Source organism: Pyxicephalus adspersus, chromosome 5 (assembly GCF_032062135.1).
Source record: "Pyxicephalus adspersus chromosome 5, UCB_Pads_2.0, whole genome shotgun sequence".
Lineage (NCBI taxonomy): Eukaryota > Metazoa > Chordata > Amphibia > Anura > Pyxicephalidae > Pyxicephalus > Pyxicephalus adspersus.
Window position 1 is genome coordinate 142,095,383 of NC_092862.1, and position 27,688 is coordinate 142,123,070.

Below are 27,688 nucleotides of genomic sequence, written 5' to 3' on the forward strand. Positions count from 1 at the left end.
TCAACACATTTCTCCGTCTCTCAGATTTTCCCCCAGCGACTTTTGTCTCTCTTTCAGCTTATCCCACTGTGTGCTCACAAAGGTCACCCAAAGCTTACACAAACTTCCGCAACACTTAGCAATCTTCCTGCGGGAACGTGTAGAGACCTGCACCGTGTGATAAAACTACTTTCATCGCATTTCTTTATCAGCAAACATTTACAGTTAAATACAGGAGCAAGGCTCTGGCTGATTAAAGCTTCTCGTCTTTACGCACGATTAGACAATTTTTTTAAAGAAGAGAGTAAAGCAATATATAATTTTTAGAATCCTTAAAGTATATATAAAGTCAAAATGTTTAGTGGAGTGTAAAAAACACATTTTTTTTTATTTACCATTGGGTAAATTTCTCTTTCTGGCCCAGAGATGAAAAGTAAAAGGAAATCTCAAGTTAGAGGAATCTCTATTACAGTTTTCACTGGCACAGGTGTCCCCATTGGAACAATTGGCTTCCCCTCTGCTGCCAAATGTAACAGTTTGCACAACGGTCAACAGAAAAAAAAGATAAAGGGTTAAGGATAAAAGTAGCATCCTCACAAGGGTTCCAGTCTTTTTAAACGTTAATATAAAAATTTTAGGTGATCTGTGTCACAGATATTCATGTGTAACAAAGCTTAAAGTGAACCTTTGACAATGTGTTTCCATACCAGGGTTCCTCCAGAGGTTGCTGGGGGTTCCTTGAGCAATGAGCAGTTTGTGACTCTCAGGTCAGTGTAAGTGACACCAATGATCTTTTTGTCTATCTGTAAGGGTGACATTCTTCCCAATGGCCAGCAATGTAAGAGGCATTCTTCCCACTGAGCACCACACTAATGCACTGTGAGCTGTGGATATTATAACTATAAAAGGGGTTCCCCGAAGACCTAAAAGTATTTTCAAGGGTTGCTCCATTTTTAAAAACATCAAGAAAGGCTGACATGCAGGACCTGACATAATTCCCTACAATACAGGAGGCAATGGTCCTGCATTGTAATAAACAACACTGAGGGTCCACCCACAAGTGGTTGTAGGAAAAAGGCTGATTTAGCAAGTTTGTGTTCTTTAGATCAATGGTCGCCAACCTTTTGGACCTCACGGAGCACTAAATTAATCATTTTAAACCCCGCAGACCATTCATATGAATTTATATAAAAAGATAAATGCATTTATAAAATAATGATCTTCCTAATGGTGCTGACAAGGGACTGTGGAGGCTCTGATTCATTGATCAGCTCACGGTTAAGTGAAGTATTACTATTGTTAAGGTGCGTACACACTTTTATCGTTCCAATCGAACGACGAACGATCCATTGGGCAAAAAATCGTTCGTAAAAAAGTAACCAACGACGCCGACGAACGAGGAAAGTCGCTGGAAACGAACGACCGGACCGACGGATCGGATTGGACGACAATCGTTGAACATCGTTCGTGTGTACGGTCGTTCGTTGATCGTCCATGTTCAGAGCATGCGTGATGAACGAACGTCCGTTCACTTTCCTGTCGTGCACATAGTTCCTCTATCGCTCAAACGATTGTATCTATTGTGTGTACAATCACATGTCGTTAACTCTATGTGCAGGATCGGTGCTATACGATAGTTCGTATATATCGTGCATGAACGTTCGTCGTTCGTTTTCCAACGATAATAATTGGAAGTGTGTACGTAGCTTTACTATTATCATTAGTTGTATTATCTTTGGTATTACTAAAGAAATGCAAAATATTGGTTTGCTTTTTCTCACTCATTATGGGTTTATTTCATTTTAAGACCAAACAAGAAATGATAGGTAACAAAGTCAAACTATTTGATGCCATTAAATATAACAATATATGTATATGATTATATACGTTATAGAAAATACACAGCTAAGGTCATACTTACCTAAAAGAGCATCCGAGAAATATTAACAAATAAAATAAAACAATCGAATGAGAATCGGTATTGGCAGAGCGGGGTGATTGTTGTAATGGTGGAAACAATACTGAAGCATACGGCTCGGTTGCCTTATACAACATCATACTACACTGACGTCACTCTGCGCCTCCCTTGTTTTTCCATCTCTAGTACAGTTCGTGAATGTACTGCAATATAAAGGCGAAAATTGTCATTCAAAATATAGGAATGTATTTGCAATTTTTATGTTTTAATATTAATAATAAAATATTTTATTAATGTCCAAATTTTTTTGTGTGGTCCACTAAAATTTTTCACGGACCACTGGTTGGTGACCGCTGCTTTAGATAATGTGAATCTTCCGTTTTTTTTTTCCTTGCATTGTATGAGTTTGCATACAATGCTAATTACCTTAAAATAAATATGAGACAAAATAATTATGGTTTCCCTTTAAACTGGAAAGAACATAAACCTGCTGTTTGTTAAATCATGTTCAGCAACCAGCACTATCCCTCCAGCTACTCATTATTCCCAGTTTCCAAAAAAAAGGAAAGCAAAAAAGAAAAAGAATCTTCTAAAAAGAAAATAAATAAAATAAGAACACATGACAAAACAACAAAAGCTGAAAAGCTGACCAATGTGGAGGAGCAGATAAAAAAGAAAGCCCAGATCTAGGAGTGGTGCTCATCAATGCAATGAGGTCTTGGTGGATGTACAAAGCTCCTGCTGCATGCAGTTGGAAGTTGCCCTGGGCCTCCATGCAGGACCTGACATCATCGCCTACAATGCAGGAGCAATGATCCTGCATTATAATGGAGAAAACTGAGGGCCCATCCACAACCACAAGCGGTTGTAGGAAAAAAGGAGATGCACAGGCTGCCGGGGAAAAGAGTGAATTAAGTAAATATGCTGTTTACATCCACCTTAGACCTAAAAAAGCATTTAGCCTTGAAGAACTACAATTGTTCTTTATTTAACCCAGGAGTTCAGCTTTAAGTAAAGGAAAAATGGACACCATTGGCTCTACCTGTGAGGTTAATGCTATCGGTGACGTATGTCCGCGGACTAATCGCATTTTTCAGGTGGAGGAATAAATGAAGCATGTCCATATTGGACAAACAAAGATCAAATTAAAGACACCCATATGGCCAAATCAGTGGGATGCTGCCAGTCTGTCATCAAAAATCAAGGTAAGAGTTTTAAAGATAAAAACTTTTGAAGTGGTAGAGATGTCACTCAGAACAGGCAATTAGAAGGCGTAGGGGGGAACAAAGAAGTCGTCAAGACTTAAAAGTTCAACAAAACACAGCCCTAGGATATACCATTTCAGGTCAAAGATTAGTTGTGGGCCACACAGGTCACAGAAGACATAAAACATAAAAAAACTTCCCAAGGTAGACCAAGTGCTTGTTTCACATGACATTACCCCAATAGTCTAAACATTATGATTTTCCAGGAAAAAAAATGATATTAATAGGGTCCCTATGACTTAATATAATATATATAATAATATACGTTCAGGTAGATCTGGGGCCAGTCATAAAAAATTTATTAAGCTTTTGCTTCAGTCTTTTTTACTTTGCAGCTTTCATTTAAATATTACCCGTCACATGAACCCCTGGGGGAGACAAATGGCCGTCATTCCATTGTGCATTGACTTTATGTTCAAATTTTCTTTTCCCTGAGCAGGTTTATTTTAAAGAGAACAATAAAAAAAAAATTGTGATACCTCCAAAGATTTGTTCCTAAAGGTGCAGAGCTTTCACCTGCTTGATAACTTATGTTATGTTATGTTATGTCATTGACCTAGAACAACCTTTTTTGACCTTTTTAACAAGGGGAACCCTTGAATTAACTTTCATGTCTTGGGGGAACCCCTTCTATAATTACTATATCCACAGTTCACAGTACATCAGTGTGGTGGTCAGTAGAATAAGTGGGAAGAATATCACCCTTACAGATAGCCAAAAAGATCATTGGTGTCACTTAAACTGACCTGAGAGGTGCAAACTGCTCATTGCTCAAGGAACCCCCAGCAACCTCCGGAGGAACCCTGGTTGAGAATCACTTCACTACATGGAAGCAGCTGTTTTTAAGAAGCTGGGCTTTGCTTCTTCATGCCAGGTGTCCTCTGGTGGTCTAATGTCTGGTGGCTGAATAATTTAAAAGCAGCAAGAAATATGTAAAAAACACAGATCTAAAGAATAGATGAAGTTCTTGCACTACAGGTTTTCAGTTACAGCTTCCTCTCCGGCAATGAGAACAGTGAGCAGCAAAGCAGTGGCATCGCTAAATCTCACTCCAAATTGGCAGCAAAGCCTTAGACGATCTCACATTGCACATATGAGGCTGATAATAAAGGAATGCCTATGCACAGGAAGTGAAAATTCTCATGATCTAGACAAAGGGTATTTTGTTTTTTACAAATGAAACAATAACCCTTTCTAGATGCCCTCTATACCTAAGTAAATGTTCGTTTTTTAATTTCAGGTCAATGCTGGAAAACTTTGTAAGTAAACCCCCCTGAGAATTACTCTATGTAAGCAATGCAGAACATTCTCTCAGCCAGAAAGGTGTTAATGACCCAAACAAAACTTTATCAATGCTAAATTCCTTTCAGGTTTAATAAGCTCATAATAAGGTAGTGACCTCATGGCTCCATTCCCACTCCCTCTATCGGATTGAACAAACATATACCATTAAAGAGTTAATTAGAACACACATCCCTGTTAACAACCTATAAAAACATCATAAAAAGACACACTTACCTTTAATAATTGACTCAGCTGTGTATAAATCTCGCTTGTAGGTCACCTAGTGAATAAATGCAAGCCGTTAATTACAGCACAGGAAGAGATTATATGCCAATAAAGTGATTGCCCAGAGCAGCACTCTCTATTGACAGCAATAGCTATAATTCATTCAATCTGCCATTTATCCAAGCAGCGGCACCACGTTCACAGTTCATCAGAAAGAGGCAGTATAGAAAAGGAACTCTATTAGGTCCCAAAGAGTCCTATATAATATTTTTATCATCTTGGAAAACCTTCAGGCATCTCTATGTATAGACTTTTTTTTCTTTTTTGAACTGGCCTCATTGCTGAACTACTGACTTCTTTTAAGTCGTTGTACAGGCTCTGCTCCTGTACTGAAATTATTCCTCTGTACTACTCTTACTACACAGTATTCATATAGCGCCGACATATTATGCAGCGTTTTACAAAGTCCATAGTCATGTCACTAGTAGTCCCTCAAAGGCACTCACAGTCTAACGACCCTATTATGGTCATATGTCATTCTATCATGTCATCACAATCTAAGGTACATTTTTGAGGAAAAGCCAATTAACCTAACTGCATGCTTTTGGAATGTGGGGGTAAACCTGAGTACCCAGAGGAAACCCAAGCAAACCCGGGGAGAACATGCAAACTCCATGCAGATGAGTCCTGGCTGAGATTTGAACCTGGGACCCAGTACTGCAAAGGCCAGAGTGCTAACCACTGAGCCACCATGCTGCCCATATATAAAATGCATCAGCACTTTTGCAGCATTTGAAATCCCACATCCCACATATAATATAGCATTTTTGCAACATTGCCAGTTTGATGCCATCAGTTTTGTTTTTTTTTTCATTTAAAGTAAACTGTTGAAGACCCAGCATAGAGAGAAGAGACAGACCTACCAGACTGAAAGCAGCCTCGCCCGATCTTCACCTCTCCATGGTGGTCGTTTGCACACAGTTAACCACAAAATGTGTAACTGCCTAAATCTTACACCAAAACAAATCAGCCGCCCAATTAGTGTTTTGTAAATCTTCTGCAAACGAAGCTTAGTAAGGTGCTCCAGGCGGCAGCGACTGCCCGCTGGCTGAACGGCCGTGTGTTTGCAGTACTTAAGTGTAACTCAAACATTTAATGTAAGATCACCTCCACTAAAGTTGTATTTACCTTCCACAGATCAGGGGGGCCTTCCACTAACTTCGCTCTGACTTTACTGTACTCCAGGGCCAAATGTAAGCACTCTGTGCCAAAATCCAGGTCGTAGTCAGTGCACTGTTGGCAGAAAACAAACAAAAATGACGTAAACAGCTGGAAAAAAAAAGAAATGTAGTTCTCAGTTACCCAAAAAGAGACCCTGTCATTGAGACCTCCAGTTTATTCAAAGCTATGCAACTTTGCTTTTGTCTTTTTCGTCTTTCTTTTTTTAGTTTATTTGCTAGCCATCCCTGACCCACTGCTTTTCACTATAACAGTGCAGCCTCATCAAATCCATTGCTCTACTAGTGCAACTGGTGAACTCCTGCACAAATTTGGTGTTTGGGCCCTACTGGCCATTTACCAGGTCCAAACATTGTCACAAAATGAGGAGGAATGCCATCAAGCCTAAGAAAGCTGTGACACTCTCCGGAATGGAGCTGGACTGGACCCAACTCCAATAAAGAAATGAAGAAGAGGAGGAGTGTGATAAGGAGACTACATTCAGGCCGGGCGGTCCAGTAGCACACTCTTTACTCTTATAAGAAATTATTATAATGTTTTTATTTGTAAGTGATATTTATATTGTGTGGGAATTAGCATCAAATGCACTAATTGCAGAAAGTATTTCAGACTTCAGTTCAAAATTCAGGGCACTCCACTTTTATTTATTCCAAACCATGTAAACGGAACATATAAATCCTAAGTTTTTCCTTGCAGAGGATGAGCAACATCATAATCTGACCTGAAAATAACACAAATTTAGCCTCCTGGCTCTCTCCCTCTGGTGCCCCGTATAGAGCTGTTGGTCACCAAGACCTAAACTTTGCGAAACCTCCTGGGATCTCTCAGCATCCAGGCTACACACAGCCTGTCCACCTAGACTCAGACTCCATCTCCCCGTGTTTCGTAGAGATGTGCCATTTAATTATCAATGCCCAGTTGCTCCAAAGCCATCTTAAAGTTCTGGCCTTGAGCCTGGCTCACCCATTACTTCCAGGACACTCCGGGCCTGGATCGGAAATAATGAGCTACAAATCTGCAGCAACACAATTACTTGTGGACCTATCCAGGCCCTTTAGTCCCCTTTCCAGGTTAAAATAAGGTAAATATGCTCCAAATTTGGCATCACGTATGTTTATTATGAATAGACATTCCTACTGGTGTTCTGCTCCAACCAGACAGACCTGAGCCATAGACTTATAATTAGAAAGAGGAGAGGTAGAGCACAGCTCAACAGGGAGATTAGGCTGCATATATAAACCAGTATAGCTGCCCTTATGCATGTAAACTATATGGCCAAAACAAAATGTGGATTAGGTTCTGTTAATGCTACAGCATACAAAGACATTTCAGACAATTCCAGGAAATTTTAGGTGCTTTCACAGCTTGGGGAAGGCCCCTTTCTGCTCCAGCATAACTGTGCCACTGTGTACAGACATGATATGACCAGACTAACGTAGAGGAACTTGTGTGGCCTGCAAAAAGCCCTGACCCCTATGCTACTTAACACCTTTGGGATTTAATGGAATGCTGAGTTCGAACCAGGTCTGCTCACGCAACATCATTACCTGACCTTGTGAATGTTGTTTTGACTGAACGGGCACAAATTCCCCCAGACACACTTCAATAATGTCCACCTCCCCACCTGCCTTGGAATTAGTTCATGCCCAAAAAGCGAATATGCTGAGTATGGCTCACTGTAAAATATAGCAACAGACCCTTGAGGTGCCCACAGATATTAGACAGTATTTTTCCCAGAATTTTTTTAAGCTGGATGGGAAGAAGCTCTAGGTGGAAGCCGGGCCCTGTATTGTGACCCAGATTTTGAGTAACCAGCCAAAGAAACAGCTGGGTGGTTACTAAAAAGTGCCGGGTGGTAAACCCAGCTAATAGAGGCCGGGGAGAATACTGTTAGAGAATACTCATGCAATCTTGACAGCTATAGCTCATTTAGACAACAGTGTTATGTTATCTGTAAACCTTACAGAACAGCAGACATCCCCAGGCCCCCAAGAGAATGGAGTAACTGGTCAGGTTGTATTTCCCCCAAAACAATGGTGGCCCCCATTTCCACCACTATAGGTCTGTTTAAACAATGCAAATATGCTACATTGTAGAATAATCCTTTTTAGAAAAAAAATTAGCGGGTAGATCATAAAGCCTTGTAGGTAGCTTTACACTTTTTAACTATTATCTTACAAATATACTTACCATCTAGCTGTAGATCTATCCATGTTGCCCTAAGTGTCCAATCTGACAACACATCTAACCACACTGCTCTCTCTCTCTCCTTAGTAAGTAAACCTGTTTAATTCATGGATGGATTTCAAACTTGGCTGCCAGGATGTGAAGTGGGACAAGCACAGCGCTCCCTTCCTCCAGGCTACGGAGCCACAAATTTACTCAAATGCTTTCAATTTTCCTTATTTACGAGCAAAGAAAATTGCAGCAATTTCTGTAGATTGCCATCCTTTTGGCAGCTTTGTAGCAGGGAGTTCACGGGAAGCTTTACAGTCAAGGATATGGAATATAAAAGGTATGCAAAACTTGAATGTGCATTAATAAGTAAACATATACAGCTCATCTACCAATGTGTAAAAAATATACCATGTACTGATTTTCATACATCAGCCATACACCTTATTTATTATTTGTGATTAGGTAAGGCCATGTAAGGCCACAAACAAAGAAAAACTTAATGGGAATCTCCATGCAAAAAAATGTTTGTATAGATTTGGAAAGGCTTGGTCCCCTTCTATGGCTGCAGTTCCAAAGGGGACAGCTGTCCAATAACATGTGCAATAATTGTCCTTGGAAAGGATCTTTCACAATCCTATCCAACGACAAAAGACTGCATGATTCATGAACGAGCGCTGTACATACAGTGCCGTTCTGCTATATGGAGACGGGAGGGGGGAGAACACAGCGGCACCCTGCTGCACTCTCTCCCCTTCACTTTCGTTACGATCGTTCCTGGTTCGTAATCCATGGATCTCCCAGGACAGTCATCGGAATGACAGACAAAGAGCCCTGTACATATGCCAGATTCTTGTCCGATGTCAGCCTGGAGGTGATTATCGGACGAGAATCATTTGACGTGTGTACGTAGCCTTAAGTGAAATTCTTCAAACCTCGGGAGATTTTCACCAACCTACTGTTCCACCTTTGGAACCAGGCGTAAACAGATATATCTCCAATGGTACAGACACTACAGTGTTCTCCCCAGAAATTTTTTTTAAGCTGGGTGGGAAGAAGCTGTAGGTGGGTGGCAGCCCATGTATTGTGACCCAACTTTTCAGTAACCACCCAAAAAAAGCCAGGTGACTACTGACAAGTGCCAGGGGGTGCACCCAAATAAAAGGACCCGGGGGAACACTGTACTAAATAATTAACAGGTGGGGTTTTTAACCTTTCTGTTATGTTGTTGCTCTGTGCAAAACACCAGATGGTGCATAGCAAAAGACCCCCAATAGCTGTGACCAGGTGTGAGGATAACAGATGTCATCTGGTCTATCCTTGATGACACATCCGCCTATCTACAGTCATCTAAAACCTACATTTTCCTGAGGCTAACCCTCTGACAGCCATGCTTATGGCTTCCAAATTTCCTGCATAATTGGCCAGGAAAAAAAATGCTAATTAAAAGTTGCTAACCTTGCTCAGGGTCAGTAAGGCATAAAATTATTGAAGGGAACCTGTCAAATTGCCCATTTAGGTAAAGTGCACTGGCTCTTTGGTAAAGAGACTCCCCCACCCACCTTATTATGCTCTCTCACCACACTGAAGTCTTAATCCCTGTGTAATCTCCTAAAAAAGTTTCCAAAAAGTCAATGACCTTCAATCCTTCCATGGTGACAGGGTTCGGGTCTGGGAATTGGCTGCTCACGTTAAACCAGTTAATCTTGGAAAGAAGAAGATCCAGAGGACTAGAAAAGTGCAGCAAAGGTATCAGTGGGTAAAAAGATTGTATTCTCCTTCTTTTGTGTGCTGCTTCCCCACCTCTTAGATTGTAAGCTCTTCAGGGCAGGGTCCTCTCCTCCTCCTGTGTCACTGTCTGTATCGGTCTGTCATTTGCAACCCCTATTTAATGTACAGAGCAGCGTAATAGGTTGGCGCTATATAAATACTGTTAAAAAATAATATCAATAAAATGGTGGCTTCCAAAAGAACTTGCCAGGTATAGGCTTGGAGTATAAAGAGATGAGTTGCAAGTAGCAAGAGGTGACAATCTTTTTTTTTTTCTGCCTTCCCCTCTAACCGCATCAATTCTGTGATAAAATCTGACTTTCTCCATCATGGAATGCACATGGCTGATAGACTTACAATAACAAATTCCGCCAGCATATAAAAGAGGCACGAGCTGTGAAACTCACCGCGCCTCTCCAAAAAATGCTTCGGATGTTATCATTATCATTCCTGATTCCACAGGAAAGATTCAGGCTTGTTTTGTTTCTGTACAACAAGCGAGACTTCCGTTTTCAGACAATTTAAGCCCTCATTTCTGTCTGGACTCTTCCTTTCCCAGATCAAAGAGAGAACTTCGGAAACGGCTCAGATATAAAGGATCTCTGCTTTATCTCTGCTAATGGCGACTCCAGAGAAATATCTCTTGAAATATTTTAAATGGGAGAAAATTGTGTGAATTAGGCATGTTTGTGTTGGAAAAAAAACAAGACGGGGATTTAAAGATGAAGTTTAATCTGTTAATATTTTTGGCTTTTCTGCTCCCCCCACACACCCTTTAACATGCTTATGAGATTTAAATATAAATCCTTCGTTTTCATCAAATACATCATTTTAGACCTAATGATGATTACATTTATTGAAGCTCCCCAAGACTTGAGAAGATAGACGATCATGGGAAAACCTAGGTGATCCAGCAAACCTCAAATGGATTTTTGTAAAATCATTTGGCACATGCTTTCAATCCAGCACCAAATCCATTGCTGGAACGCCCAGTCTATCTTCTCTGGTCTTGCAGAGCTTTAATGAATCGGATGCATAGGACATTGGTGCCACTTGCTCATTGCTCAAGGAACCCCTAGCAACCTCTGGAGGAACCTTGATTGGGAAACACTGAAATAAGCTGATATATAGGTAAATACAAAGGCATATCCAGGGGTTGTCAAAATTGGCACCAGCTGGTTGCATAGACCAACGTGGCACAACTGACAGAAACAAATTTTTGTATTGGCCATACAACTTACAGTAGACTTGTAAATCCCTATACAATCTCCCTGGAGACAATCCCATACACATTGCTATTTAATCTGAACAAAATGAATGGGTTGGGTTGCCTTAAGGCAATGCGTGGTAACATTTGGCATACAAATATGAAAAGTCCCTGTTGCATACCTGATAGCTTCAACACTATTAATTACTCTTTAGGATGCTGCAATAAACCCCAGACAAATGGCACCATCATCAAATATCAGTTAGGTATGTAAAGCCTTACCAGAAGACCTCGATTCCAAAAGGGATAAACCAGAGACAATTGTTGGACCCAATCGTAATAGCATGTGGTTTATTGTAACAAATATTCAAAATGTATTCATAGTGCTGGGTGACATCCAAAATAAATGAAAAACTAAAAAGCTTGTGCAGCAAAAATCACATCAAAGCACCAGGGAGAAAGCATTAACTAAAATTCTTGAGTCCCCAATATATAACTGAGCCCATCGACAAGTGCCAAAATACGATTGATTGCAGCATAAAGTGCACTTTTATGAGGACATTTCCCCAGTCAGTGCTGCCATAAGAAAGAGATCCATTACATTCCTCCAAACTTTTTGCCTTTTGTCAAGAAATGTATTGCTACTTGAATCAAGGTGTGCTATACCCGATATATGGCATGTCGCTGCGTTTTAAATATTATTATCTTGTATCAATATAGCGCGGACATATTAAGTCCATAGTCACGTCAGCTGTCCCTCAGATGGGCTCACAATCTAATGTCCCTACCATGGTCATATGTCATTACCACAGTCTAAGGTCTATTCTTGGGGGGAAGCCAATTAACCCAACTGCATTATTATTGTTATTATACAGAATTCATATAGCACCAACATATTAGGCAGCGCTGTACATTAAATAGGGGTTGCAAATGACAGACAAATACAGACAGTGACACAGGAGGAGAGGACCCTGACCAGAAGAGCTTACGATCTAGGAGGTGGGGGAAGTCTCACACAATAAGAGGGGAGATATGGAATGGTGGGTAAGTAGTGAAGGTTTCAAAACACAGAAGACAGTAGGTAAGTTTGCAAAGATGGGTTTTAAGGGCTCTTGTAAATGTGCAGAAAGCAGCAGCAAGCCGAATAGGACGAGGAAGACCATTAGTCGGGCAGCTCTGGAAAAGTCTTGGAGCCACGCATGTGATGCGTTTATGAGTGAAAAAGTCAATGGAAAGTCATTGGAGGAGCAAAGAGAGCGGCTAGGGGGGTATTTTTCTATCAGGTCAGAAAGGTAATCGGGACAAGAACTATGGAGGGGTTTGAAGGCAAAGCACAGGAGCTTGAATTTGATTCTAAGGTGAAATGTAAGCCAAAGAAGGGAACTACAATGAGATGCAGCACCAGAGGTAAGGTGAGAAGGCTGTGTATGGGGTAAGTAGGTAGGTAAGTAGGTGGGAAGGCTGTGTATCAGGTAGGTAGTTTGGAAGGATGGATGAGTCTGGCTGCAGCGTTCATTATAGATTGTAGAGGAGAGAGTCAGGTTAGTGGAATACCAGAGAGGAGGAGGTTACAGTAGTCCAGACGAGAGATGATAAGAGCGTGTACAAGGAGTTTGGTGGTCTCAGGGGACAGGTAGGGGCGGATTTTGGAGATAGGTTGAGCAGGTGAAAGTGACAGGACCTGGAAATGTTCTGGATATGGGGGGTAAAAAGGAGGGCAGAATTGAAGACAACGTGTCTGAGGGGAGGGTCAAATAACAGTTAGAAAAAAGTCAGTAAGAGATTTTTTGGATGCATGGGGTAAAACCCCACCAAAAAGTCTAAAGGGGCTCTAAACAACCAGCACTGGATCACTTTTTCAAGCTTTAGATTTATGTCTGTCTTGCCCTCTCTAATCCTTTAACATTTGTTTCGTGTTAACCGTTAAAAGACTGTCGTCAGACGCCGCCATACTTTGGGTAATTAGAAGCTAACACGAATGGCTCCAGCCCCGTTTGTCATCCTAGAACTTGTTTAGACGGTGACTGCGTCTAGGCCAGCAATGGCTACAAAGGCGTTCTCTCGCTCTGCAGTTTCGCACTTCTCAGGCCCGGCACGACAGCATCCTTGAAAGTGTTTAAAATCTGAATTCTGCTTCAAAGTTTGTTTTGAAGAAATGTATTTAGCATATATACACTTTCTTCCTCCAGGCTCCAGATTAAAAGAAAAAAAAAATGGAGCTGCCGATGGTCCTGCCACCTCAGTAGTGACTGTTTATGTTATGTTGTATAGGAAGGAAATTTTTATCAGATAGCGATCGAAGGGTGGAAGGGCCGGGGGTGGATTATCGCAGTTGTAGAAGAGGAAGAACCCATAAAATGTCTCTCATGTATCGCATTCCACATCTCAAACATCCCGATAATGTACAGAAGTGATTCTCCGTGTTCACACAACATCATCCTGTTTATATTCTTTACAAGTCAAGCAGAAATCATTGCTATATTAGGCTGCCTAATGTCACTTATGATAATCATTTCAGGTTGGGACCTGATATTAGTTCTTTCTGTCAATGTTTTTTTAAGTTTATTATTTTATAATGATCTGCTGTAAAATTTTCCAATACTAGAACAATTTTTTTTCTTTTTAAAGCGGTCTTAAACTCAAAATTTTTACTTTACATTAAAGGGTAAACAACCCTTTTATATAAAGTGAAAAATTTTAAAAGTGCAACACGTTTTTTTTTGTTTTTTAAAGAAGGGTGCAGCAGCTCCCCTTTCTGTCTTGATTGCTGCAGCGATCAAGACTAAATGGGAGCGCAGGGAGCAGCATAGAGACTCCCGAGATGCGTAACGTAAGTGTCCCGGGAGTCTCCTGGCTGCTTCTTTTGCACATGCCCGATCTCAGGATCAGATGAGGTGTCTTCTTCCAAATGTAAAAGAAAAAAAACAGAGTGCTGATCTCACTGAGCATACGTGAAATCGAGCTCCTGTTTTTCTTTTTTTACAGGAAAACGCATGCTCGATTTAAAGCATGCGCAGAAGGAGCAGCCTTAGGCCTCCTGGTGTATGTGATGCAAGTATCCCAGGAGACTGCAGATTTCCTCTATAGTCTTCAACACCACAGTAGTAAAATGGAAAAGGCAGCAAAAAACAGTAAACAAAAAATGTAAAAAAAAAATCATTATGTAAAAAAGATAGACATCCATTTAGATAATGCTGAAAATGTGATGATAAATCTACTTTAACTGCAGTAAAGACAGAATGGGAGAGCAGAGCCTCCTGGGATACATACGTCACGTATCCCATGAGATTTTTGGCTGCTCCTTCGGCGCATGCCCAATATCGGGCACTTTAAACTTAACTTCAGGAAGAAAAAGCTAAATACACAGTTGAAATACAGTGTCTTCACTGTCCGGTCATAGGCTAGGGGAGGGACAAGACCTGGTTGTATTACATAACTAAACAGAGAAAAATCAGGTCTTATCCCCTGTCAGATAGGGCTTTGCTATGTGGCAGAACTTTGAAAATCTGGATTAAAGCTTTCCATACCAAGCAAGTCCATAAATCCGGACGAGAACCTGCAGCTGAGATTCTGTGGGGTCTGCTGCCTGGATGTAAATTATTCTAAAAACACAAGGGCAACATTCATTTTAATTTCACTGCATTTAGGTTTTAACTCCTCATTAACATCTTATCACCACATTAACATCTTATCTTAGCACTAATTAACTCCTTCCTTCACTTTTTTTTTGACTTATATTGGATTCCCACTTTGCCTGTTGAATTTTTTTTATTTTATTTTATACTTTGAAGAATGTAACAGAAGGAGCTGGAACACACAAAGATATGCGAGGATTATGGCAGGGAGATCTTTCTGTTGATGTATCCAAGACATACAACATAAGAAATCAAAAACTGACTCAGCCAATTAGACTTCACCTAAAATTTGGGTGGATTGACCCACAAGCGTTCGCATTAGCCTAAAAATACTTTCAGAAAAGTTGGCTCTTCTGATAAATTCCAAGACGTTAAATACCAACTTTTCTCTGGGCTGAAAGGTTCAGAGAATGAAAGTAGGGGTTTGTTGTGTTTGCCCCCATCTTAGGGCAGAATTATGAAGGTCCCACATGTAAATAGTAAATTCTCCGTTGGGGAGTAAAATAGGTGTAAATAAATTACTGACGCATTTTGCCTATACGGCTTTTCAGAGGTGAATATGACCCAGTAATGTGGATATTGTGCCATGGAATGGTCTGCTGTCAAAAATCTAAAAAAATAGGGTTTTTTTCTTGGCATATATCCATGGATATAATCAATTTGAGTATCCAAACACTGGGGTAATCCCTCCATCCAGTACCTGCATAATATCTGCATTACTGGGTCTTATCTTCCTCTGAAGAAGCCCGTATGGGCAAAATGCGTCAGTAATTGATATACAGCTTTTCTACTCCCCAACGGAGGAATATTTTACCAGCATATACAAACTACATCTGGGACTTTAAATAATCTCGCTCTATAATTGTGAAAACACTGTATTCTGAACTGCACATGCACAAACTTTAATGATTGTATGTATAGCATGTGTTAATTTTGTCTAAATTGTTGTAAATGTTCAATAAATCACTTGTTTAAATGCCAACAAACCTTCACTTTCATTATCTGAAGCTTTAATCGATATTTAATGCCCAAGGGAGTTAGGGGTTGGCAAAACTTTAATCTCAAGGGGTAAAATGCTACTAATATATATTACTTAAATGCCAAGACATGCCGGATGGGCGGTCTGTGCACATGATTCCAATGAAGACAACTATAAAGACGGACTGATAATGGGATATTGTCAAATTGTGAGAAACCCAACTTTACTCCATCCCCACATTTTCTGCAACAAGCCACAATTTAATTTTCTGAAAACTACACCAGAATTTCTTATGAGTGACGCAGGAAAACCTCCTCCGAATTTCATGCAGGCTTTATTTGTGTACGGTAAGTTTAAACCACTTACGACAAACATTCTTCGAGCCTGACACAACGACAGGACCTCTTCAATATCCTGGATTGAGCTCCGAGTGCCAACAGGCTAATCAAACACAGAGGTATTTAGCAAGTCAAGTTTATACAACGGACCACCGGTCTCGCTGGAAATTTGGTATCCATTATAACAACATTACAAGGTTTTAGCTGTGTTGGCAGTCGCGCTCGCTGGCACATGTGTTAGCGGAACAAAGTTGTTTTTAGGTTTAGCCCTCCATTATCAAATTTCCAGGTTCTTATTCTGCAGAGCAGAGGAGACATTTCTCACAAATCTGTCTGTTTATTTGCTGATAGGATCTCAGATACAAAGAAAGAGAGGGGGGAAAGGAGGGGTTGACAATGAGAGGATAGGGGAGGAGAGGGAGAGAAAGTGGGAATTGGGGACGAGAAGTAGAGAAAGAGAGAATGGGGGGGCGATAAGAGGGGAGAGAAGGACAGAATAGGAGAAGGAATAATGAGAAGGAGAAAGAATCGGGGAGGAGAGACAGTGAGAGAATCGCGGATTAGAGAGAGTGAGAAAAGGAGAGAATAGGGGACGAGTGAGAGGGAAAAAGTAGAGAATGGGGGACGAGAGAGAGGGAGAGAAACAGAAAAAGGGAGATGAGAGAAGGGTAGAAAAGGAGAGAATCGGGGACTAGGGAAAGGTAGAGAAGGAGAGAATCTGGGACTAGCGAGAGAGAGAAGGAGAGAATCGGGGACAAGAAAATGGGACAGGGAGACGGTGTCTCTAAGACTTAAAGTCACTGCTAATACCCATTTATCATTATTTATTAGGATGGAGAAGATAGACTATCATAGGAGAACATGAGCAATCCTGCAAACCTGGAATTATTATTTATTAGGCTATATAAGCAAGTTTAGGTGTCTGGGTCATCTTAAATTAAATGTGAAATTGGTGAAATATATTTGGATATATTGGTTTTGATATCTCCATGCAATTTTCTTTAAAATTACAGGGGCATTGAAGTGTGCCTAAAGCTCAAAGGTGTGAATAGTCCCTAAAGATCCCCTAGAAGAGCTCAGTAATAACTCCCCTGACATCTGTATGTGTGTTATTCCGCAGTACAATACAATGTACTTTCTCTTATCTCTCAGTGTGACAGACAGATCCCATTGTAGAAGAGAATTTCCTGGCCCATTTAGGAACCAATTTCAGACTTCTAAAACATTCCATTGTCCTCCAACCCCCCCATGCACCCAAGAACTATTACTGACTTCCTTCCACCTGTCCAAAATCTGAGTTTTTATCTAAAATTATCTTCCAGGAAATTACCAAGTCAAATTCTCACAGGAGCTTTTGTCTGCCAAGTGCTCCCCATTCATATAATAGGAAGATTATCCCGGGTTAAGAAAATGTGGCCATACATAAGACAGTCATTTGGGGCCATATTTGGGTACATATTCAGCATGATGGGGCCACAAAGATTGTATGATCATAGACAACATACAACAATATAAAACTGAACTCTACACTAGACAGATAAAATACATACATGGTAGCCAGTGGTGGGCATAGTCACACCCGTGCAGAAATGGGCTTCTCTCTAAGTCAAGGAAAAGGCTCTTGGGGTGGCTCATGTTGGCTCCGTGGAGGATCCATGGCCCTTGCGATGTGGCACACATTTCACCTCCCTATGTCAAACCCTGATGGGTGTTGCTTTCTCTATCAAAGGTTCCAATTTTTCTTCAGGTATCCGTATAAGGGTTGAGAAGTTACACAAGAATGGACAAATATAAATAATGAAAGACATAACAAGGATTATTTATTGGTATCAACAGCAAAGAAGCGATTGTATTTGACGTTAACGGTTTTGAAGTTGTGCCACCTTTGCTTAATCCACCAGCTGGTGCCAATTTAGCCTTGGTTTACCTTTGTATTTACTTGGTATCAGCTTATTACGGTGTTTTTGAACCAGGGTTCCTCCAGCGCTTGCTAGGGGTTCATTCAGACATCGTTTGTGCCTCTCAGGTCAGTTTAACTGACACCAATGATCTTTTTGGCTATCTGTAAGGGTGACATTCTTCCGAACGGCCAGCAATGTAAAGGGTTTCTTCTAATGACCACTAGGCTATTATACTGTGAGCTGTGGAGATTGGTATTTTAGAAGGGGTTCCTTGAGAACCTGAAAGTTATTTACAGGGTTCCCCCATGTTAAAAATGTTGAGAAAGGCTGGCTATTATTATTCGTATTATACATTTTTTATTATTATTATTATTATTATTAAACAGGATTCACATAGCGCCAACTTATTACACAGTGCTGTACATTTAATAGGGGTTGCAAATGACAGATAAAAAAAAAGTGACACAGGAGGAGGAGAGGACCCTGCCCAGAAGAGCTGACTTATTCTAAAAAAACTAAAATGCAGCACTTAGACCCAGGGACGGAAGAAGTAGAATTAATCAGGTGCAAAGCATGTGTATGTACTGAGAAGGATTACATTAATAGAAGAGAATGTTGACTTCATCCGTGCTGCTTCTCTTTCCCTGTGCAGGTTTTGCCTGGAAGCAGAGAGGTGACCAAGCTTTATAGCTTAAAGTGGACCACTGTTATGTAAGCAGCCATTGCTAAACTCATCCCATAGTATCTTTATTACCTGGATGTAAAGCTAATGATGGGTTTAGTAGTTTTGATCACACACCTGAAACAAGTATGCAGTTATCTAGCTGAACACTTCAGCTGCATGCTCATTCTGGGTCAATGATTTTTTAAGGTAATAAAGGCTGGTGATAAGATCGCCAACCAGGAAAGTAGTATTTCTAAGAACCAGATCAGCAATGGCAGCAATGAAAAATATTTTACCTACCAGAATGCACAGTCTGCCAGGTTTGTGTAATCCCATGCCTGAGTAGACAGAAATACAAGGCGAGCCATATGTATATTTAGCAAGGAGTTTGGATTGGGATATACCAATATAGCAATGTTGTATTTTCTTTTTCTAAATTCTGTTAAGTCAACTTAAGTGCAGCGCTATTGACAATCGTCAAGAACAAGCCTGACCTTGTCCTCGTCACAACTCAGCGGCAGACACTCAGAAAAAAATAACTTATTACAAAGAGTGACATGTACGGAGCATTATCCGGGATTCCGGTTTATGTGCGGCATACAATGGGAAGACGGATATATGTACTCTGCAGAATAACGTCTGATGAGTGATGGGACAATGACTCAGCCTCCCGATTATTATGGAATAAAAATATATTTCATGCAGAACCTTCCCAACAAAAGTCTTTAGTCACCTACACCTGCAGCTCCATAAATACAAGTGTCAAGGCTGCAGGAAAGCAGTCACACAGAACATAATGGATGATGGAGGAAGGTGCCTGACCTACACAAAACAACTTCATCAGCCTCAGCCTAACGTTCACCTTTCCTACAATCTGCCTGGTAAAACTATTAAAGAGACCCAGTCAACGACTTAAAATGTGAAGAAAAATAAAAGTATTTAAAATGATCCCTTGCAGTGCTTTCCCTAATTAATGATTACTTTGCAATGTGCTTTTAAACTTTATAGAAAACGGGACCACTTCAGTCAATTCCCTACAAGGTGAATATGACTTTGCATCAAACTCTTGCATTTCCTTTACAGCAGAGCAAAAATGTGAGAGGAAGAAGCAGAACAAGGAGTCAGATCACATGCTTTGTTACATTAATATTGGGCATAATTTATTGAAGCTCTTCAAGGCTGAAAAGGATACACTTACATTAGTGAAGTTGGGTGATCCAGAAAACCTGGAATGGATGGTCCAGGATTCAAAACAATTGCAAGCTAACAGCAAATTACTTTGGAGAAATCCATTTCAGGGTTTCCTGGATCACCCAGCTTCACTGATGAACGTGTATTCTCTCCAGCCTAATAAAACAGGACCATTTTAGGAATGTGGTGTTTTTCTAATTGTACACACACTGTTGTTTGTGTTGCGCTGAGCTGCATTTGGTAGCTCTTTCCTTTTATTGAGCTGCTAAATGCATTTAAATATTGTGCATGCTGCAGTCTTTTAAGAGGAGGCCAAGCATTGCCATGAGTTGCCTTGGGGGTGCCATTACTAATGGATGGTAACCTAGTGTACCAACATATACTTTGTGCTGACTTCCTGAAGAATTGGAGGCTGTTAAAGCCATAACAGAGGGGCAACTCCATGGCACTGCTGATGATAACAGAATGTAAGGTCTATCAACCTCATAAAGCTAAAATTGCATTTATTATGAGGAAGCTGCAGATTTAAAAAGAATGAAAACTACTGCCATGTTATAACATTTATCATGGTTTTTGATTGTCTTCAGAACTTTTTAACTATCTCAGTCATTGCCATAACTTTGGCGTACAAGACTCCCTAGAAGGTTTGGGGAATAAGAGTTCAAAGCTGAAAGTCAATTGGCCTCCAGAGACAAATAAGGAGCAAGGAAGCCCCCAATTAGCATATCTGAAATGAAATCAGTTGGTCAGACACTGCCGTTTTTCCGGACCTGTAACCTATGGAATGTCGTCTGCATCCGATCAGACAAAGCAAATTGTCTCCTGGCTTCATTAGGGGGGGGGGGGGGGAGTAGAAGATGAGAAAGACTACATGGAGAGGACTGTGACATAGGGGGAGGAGAAAAACAATCGCCCATTCATGGGTACATATAGAACCGATGAATCTCAGGATGAATCACACTGTGTGTGTGAGTGTGAGCGTGCACGCTTTAAAGGACAAGGGTCTGAAATCCAAACTCTGACTACAGAAGGGTTAAGCATTCCATATCAAAGGGGAAATGCTAAATATATATATTATTATTATTATATTTATTAATATTAATAAACAGGATTTAAATAGCGACAACATATTACGCAGCGCTGTACATTAAACATGGGTTGCAAATGACAGACTAATACAGACAGTGACACAGGAGGAGGAGAGGACCCTGCCCCGAAGAGCTTACAACCTAGGAGATACTGGAGTACTTCTACCAATGCAAAGAATATCTTAAGTTGTTTTAAAGGTTTAAAATTATGTTTTAGGATATAAAGGAAACCTGATCTCTGGGCAAATTTGAGATGCTGTGATGTTTTTGGGGGGCTATATACAGCTCCTTGCCTTCTCCTATCACCAGCCTTGGGCTGTTGCAATTTTATTAAGAAGCAAAGAAATCTGGTGATGAAGTCACTGGGTCAATAATGAGATATACAATGAAAACAGAAAGGTTTTAACCCATGTCTCCCTGTCTATGATCGAATCATGGCAAAAAGCATTGACCAGTGTCCTCCCCAGCCTCTTTTAGCCAGGCACACCACCCGGCACTTTTCAGTAACCACCCAGTTGTTTTTGGGTGGTTACTGATAAGTTGGGTCACAATACTGAGGCCACCACCCGCATACAGCTTCTTCCCGCCCAGCTTAAGAAAAAATTGTGGGTTGACAGATGAGCAAATTGGGCCTCCGAGAAGTTGGATGGTTGGAAAAGGCCAAAGAGGTCCAGAAAACAAATGGTGACTGATCCTGACTTACAATAGAAAGCGAGCAAGTTCATTCTGCAAAGGTGAACAAAGTAAAGCTTTGAGGCCTTCCATAATCACATCCTGGTATTTTCATTTTCTTTGCACGTCCTTGGTTATGCTTTGTGTGAAGTGAAATTTTTTTCTGCAACGTGAACTTGCTCTGCTCCCTAAAGTACAACATGACAGTCGAAAAAGGTTCCAAATCCAAGCACTATGTGATGTACAAACCTAAACAAAAACTTCCTTTACTTTTGATGGCAGACCAAAAATTATTCTTCATTTGTGCCTCATATGTTCCTTCTCCCAGACACTGCAGATCACAATGGAAGGGTTTCACCAATGGAGTCAGAGATTCCAACCCAAAAAAGCAGAGTTTGGGTTAGGTAGGGCCAGGTGTTGATTGAAAACCTTATTTTAGGATGATCAAAGCAAGGAAGAGAAGAAGAAGATGGCCTCAACCCCGACAGAACATGGACAGGTGAGTGCATTTAAAAAATTGATATTAGGCAGGTAAGTTAATTTTATTGCAAAAAGGACACTGTCGGTTCTGCAATAAAGGACCTGCTTGGTTGCAGTTTGGTTATTTCTAGAGTTTGGTTCCGCTTTAAGTTCCTTAAATTGGAAGTAAACTCAAAACAAAAAAACACGCTTACCTTTAATTCTACAGATCCGTCTATCCGTTGAAAGGTTTCTTCGTTTGAGTCCTGCGTCTTACCAGTATGCGTCTTTGGTCCAGCGCCAGGCAGCGACATCCACGCAGGCACTAGATCAGGTGATGTAGATGGGGGAAAAAAAGATTGCTAATCTCACTGCACATGCATAAGATCGGCAGTTTTTTCTTATAATAATCCCCCAGGCAGTCTAGTTATGTCAGTATTTTTATCCTACAAGTAGTACATTGTTTTGCGTGGAAATTTGTTGTTATTCTTAGGAATAACTCCCGAGTATGATAAAGTTTAAAACACAAATTATAATATAATAATTATAAATAATAATTATATAAAAAATTAAATAATATAACAATAAATTGAATTTAACAATTTTATTAAAACATTAAAAAAAAATGGCCAAACAAGGGTACAATAATAAACTTTTGGATTTATTTTTTATAACTTTATCACTGTGGTCAATGTTTTAAAAGCAGATTACAACGTAAACAATTTAAACGCTTTTAAATTTCCCACCAGGCTACGCCTCTCCAGCGTACAACACTTCACACGTCACATCGATCAAGCCGAGGATGTGATGCAGAAGATGGCCGGTGAACGCTGGATCGTAGGAAGCAGGTAGGATTTTTTTTATGCTACCCCGGGTGTGGCTCAGTGTTACCGCTGAATAACTTTGAATAAAAAGGTTATATGTCCCCACCTCTAAACACTGCATTATGTTTATAACTAGCTCCTTTTATTTTTATATTTTGACGGATTTTCACTTTCATGATCTCATTGTGATTTTTTTCCCACCAGTTTCTTAGGTTTGGAGCCCTGGGGCAGGTTTGTCTCTGGAACCTCTGGAGCTAAGATCTGTACTGGAAATATGTGTCTGCTTACCTGAAGGTACGCATTATAAATGACATCAAACAGGAAAGCCTGTGGCATTTCACTGGCTCTGTGTTTAGAACGTTCCAGAGAATGGTCCAAACATCCATCGGAGGAGGAAGCGATGACTGTGGACACTAAAGGACGCACCGCACCGGCCGCCTGCAGGGAAAAAAAAATAAAGGCTTCAGACTTTACATTTTTTCTGAATGTTGTCAGATGGATAAAATAGGACATTGTGAAGTGCTGTGCATGGATCATATGAAGCCTGGCAGCTTCTGGTTCGGTTTAGATTCACAGTTTGGCTGTTTTTGGATGGTAACTGTAGAGTTGGGTCACAATACAGGAGCTGCGACCCACCTACAATTTCTTCCTACCTGGTTTACAAAAAAATCTGGGTCAACACTGGTAGTATGGATGTGACACCACCATTCTCAACCTTCTCTTATGTAATTTTCCCATTGTATATAAACTGCTGTGCTAATTTCTTATTGGACTCACCATGTGTACTATAGAACTCATCCGGTCCTAAACTGACAACACCGCCCTCCAAATATACAGTGCAGTCAGTCAGTGTTGTCACCCAAGGACAGGAAGTGTATTACTGGTCTGAAAATTGTAGCAATCACACCTATAGACTGGTAATTGCAGTATACTGTACTGTATTTCTGTTCATGGATTTGGCTTCCTCAATGGCCTGATAAAAATATATCATTCCACATGGTGCTCTATTGTCCTACTAGCTGGAAAAACTAAATCAATGCCAGAGACAAGAGCTTTATCAATTTACATTGCAGAATCTTTTACCTTTAAAGTGGAACTAAGGTCCACTTGGAAAATCGGAGATCATGCAGGTCTTTATAACAGCAATGGTCAGGTAATGTCCCTTCTGCAATAAAATGTGTCTGTATGTGCAATACAGCGTAGGGTACTTGGATACCCGATGCAGCATGACTTTCCCTACAGCTGCCAAGACTGAATGAACCCCATGAGTTTGCATGGGAGTTATGCCATACTGATCCAACCAAGATGGCCAAAGATCAACCAAGAAGAGGAGCAGAAAGGAGGTACCGTAATATGCTGAGTATCCCAGCAGCCTCAGGGGATTACGTCTCCCTGGCCAGTCAAGAAGATCAAAACCAAGAAGAGGAGAAGAAAGATGATAGTGGCAGGCATGATAAGCTGGGTATCTGGCAGGAAGGAAATGAATGAGTTACATCATCCTGGGCAATAAAGAAAATTGGAGCAGGGAAAGATGGTCACCCCCCATATCAGATCGGGGAAAGGTGAGAGTGTCTAAAAAACTCCAATCATGCAGGTAAGGTTATTTTATTGCCTGTCCCTTCTTCAATAAAGGACCTAGTGTCAATAAAGTCTAGTGTTAAGTTACACCTTACCCTTCCTACAAAAGTTTGCTGTCATAATGAATGTTTGGGATTGTCACCAATGAAAATCTAGCATCTCTATAGCCATCCTCCAACATCGCTCAGTAATCCATTTTGATAGATCACTGACCAACCAACAGTTGGCAACTGTTTCTAATTCCCATGGAGGAGTGGGGTGCCTCCTTCTCATCCTCCCCTCTCCATAGTACGAATCAATGTCTGCTCAGACTTTTTTCGCTCCTAACATTATTGGATTTTCCATGGACGTTGATCGAGCATCTGAATTATGCTGTCCAGGAGACTGTGGCAAGGTGAGAGAAAGATGGATTTCAGAACTTGCAAATACTGAGCAAATTCACCCAACTTTTTATTTTAAGTTCAAGATTAAAACACATTGGGCCTGATTTCCTAAAGCTCACCAAGACTGTAGAGGATACACTTTCATCAGTGAAGCTAGGTGATGCAAACCTGGAATGGATCTGGTCCAGGATTGAAACCATTTGCTAACAAATGGCATTTTAAAAATCCATTCCAGGTTTGCTGGATCATCCAGGTTCACAGATGAAAGTGTATCCTCTCCAGCCTTGGAGAGCTTTATTTAATCAGACTTTATGAAAAAAGTAAAACTGAACAGCTCAGTCCTAAATGTGTCTGCAGCACCAATACAGTCTGGAAGCAAATGGTGCAATGATGAAGAAGCTGTACACTGTCACTGCACATGTGTACTGCTTCAGAGATTGATTGGTTATATATGCCATGCGCTGTCTGATGTAGATACCCCAGGAGGCTCTGACAGGGTCTCTTTAAAAGATTGCAAAACTTAAATTGGTCCTTGGTGAATACACTTTAGCTTCTCTTTCAGAGAAACAATCAATTCAGCAATTAATGTAATTAATTCTGAACATGGAAAGTATGAAATTACAACTCCCCAAGCAAAATAAGAATAATTGCACTTTATGGGCCATTAAAGCATCTGTAACAGTATTTTCCTTGAAATCTTCCTTTTCATCTGGCTGCTCATTGAGGAGTCTGTTTGTGTGGAAACGGCTGTGCTGCGTTCAATCATCGAGTCCATTCAAATTTGTTTATTTTCTTTGGTGTAATTAGGAATAACATGGAGGTACCTAATGTGTGCGAAGCTGAATTCCCACTAAATTCCATATTAGCTCTAATGTAAACATCGTATCACCAGCCGCATCCCCTCATTGTTCTAATTATTCTCGTCCCCTCTGTTTATTGTATGAAGAATTGCTCGTTTCATTTCTTTATAGCTCGATTACTTAGACGCTAACAAAATGGGCCTGATTTATTAAAGCTCTCCATGGAGAGGATACGCTTTCATCAGTGAAGCTAGGTGATCCAGTAAACCTGGAATAAATTTCCTAAAAGTGATTTGCTATTTATTAGCAAATGTTTTGAAAGGACCAGATCCATTCCAGGTTTACTGGATCAGCCAGCTTCACTGATGAAAGTGTATCCTCTCCAGTCTTTGAGAACTTAATAAATCAGGTCCAATAAGAGTGCCTGAGAAGTCGGCAAAACCTTAGGAAAAAAAGAGAAATTCACGCTGCTATGTAAACTCGATTACTTACATTTCATTTATATATATAATCTATATAGTTACATAGTTAGGTTGAAAATGACATAAGTCTATCAGTTGCAAGCTCTAGGGAAATAAACCCTGTTGATATAAAACCCTGTAAGACATAGTTGGTCCAGAGGAAGGCAAAAAAACCCCGGTACAATTTGCTTCAACAGGGGAAATAAATTCCTTCCTGATTCCATGAGGCAATTGGATGTTCCCTGGATCAGCAGTCTCTGTTGTCTTTACTTTAAATCCTTAATCCCCAGTTATATTCTGTGCTTCTAGAAACCATCCAGCTTTTTCTTAAAACAATCTATAGTAGTTGCTGAAACTACTTCCTGAGGGAGCCGATTCCACATTTTCACAGACCTTACAGTGAAGAATCCCTTCCTTATCCGGAGCTTAAACTTCTTTTCCTGCAGCTTTTCCTTGTAATGATCTTACAGTGAATAATTGGGAAGAGAGTTCTCTATATGGACCATTTATATGGTCCATATATATTTATATATAAACAGGGTGATCATATCCCCCTAATACATGTCTTCCCAAAAGAAAATAATCTGAAGATTTCGCTTTTGCCGATAATCAAGAAAGAATAAGGTTTTGTTCAGGTGTTTTCTTTTTTTTTTTTTTTTTTACCATTGTGATTATTTGTTGTCAGCCAGTACTCAATCCCCCCCATGAATATCACTAAACTGACACCCAGTCAATCAAGAATGCAGAAGATCCTAACAGGAAGGGTGACACTCAAAATGGAACAGGGACAGGTGAGTATACAATGAGTTTAGTTCAACATCAAGTGATTAAAGGAAACATGCACCAAATATGACGGCTTCATTAGGATGTATTGAGTTTAAAATTGCACATAATATAAATAATATTTTCAGGAAATGTGATGTACATTTTTTTTTTATCAATGGGGTATCGGATTGTCTTAAAGGAATAGAAGGGATTTTTTACTTTTGGAGCTTTTTGGACAATGAAAGCTCGTCTGGGCAGGGTCCTCCCCTCCTCCTGTGTCACTGTCTGTATCTGTCTGTCATTTGCAACCCCTATTTAATGTACATGGCTGCGTGATATGTTGGTGCTATATAAATACTGTTTATTATTATTAATAATAATAATAATAATAATAATAATGCTTGATATGCTTTCTTACCTTCCTCTGTATTAATATAATATAATAATATTTATATTCATTATTTTTGCTATTTGGTTGCACAGGGTGGACATTTGTCTTTTTTCACCCTGAATTATCTCAGCCCATGAAATAGATGATGACCCATACCTGGGAGTGTTATATTTCCATATTGCATGCATCCACTCCACATTACTATTACATATGACATAAATCCATACACATGTCCCTAACGGTCCCTCAAAGGAGCTCACAATCTAATGTCCCTACCATAGTCATATGTCATTAATACAGTCTAAGGTCAATTTTCGGGAAGCCAATTAACCTAAACGCATGTTTTTGGAATGTGAGATTAAACCGGAACCCCACGCAAACATGTGGAGAACCTGCAAACTCCATGCAGATAGTGCCCTGGCTGAGATTCGAACCTGGGACCCAGAGCTGCAAAGGCCGGAGTGCTAACCACCATGCACTACACATAAAAACATCTG

At 40.3% G+C, this 27,688-nt stretch overlaps 1 protein-coding gene across 2 annotated transcripts in view; it reads right to left on the bottom strand.

Annotated features, from left to right (window-relative positions):
* Positions 1–27,688, bottom strand: part of CRPPA (CDP-L-ribitol pyrophosphorylase A) — a 109,407-nt gene that overhangs the window by 69,987 nt on the left and 11,732 nt on the right. For both annotated transcript variants that reach the window (XM_072412957.1, XM_072412959.1), the window contains exons 3-5: positions 23,102–23,251; positions 5,860–5,964; positions 4,681–4,726 (exon numbers count right to left, since the gene is read on the bottom strand). In XM_072412957.1, the coding sequence (XP_072269058.1) occupies positions 4,681–4,726; positions 5,860–5,964; positions 23,102–23,251 (301 nt within the window). The remainder of the gene's footprint in view (positions 1–4,680; positions 4,727–5,859; positions 5,965–23,101; positions 23,252–27,688) is intronic.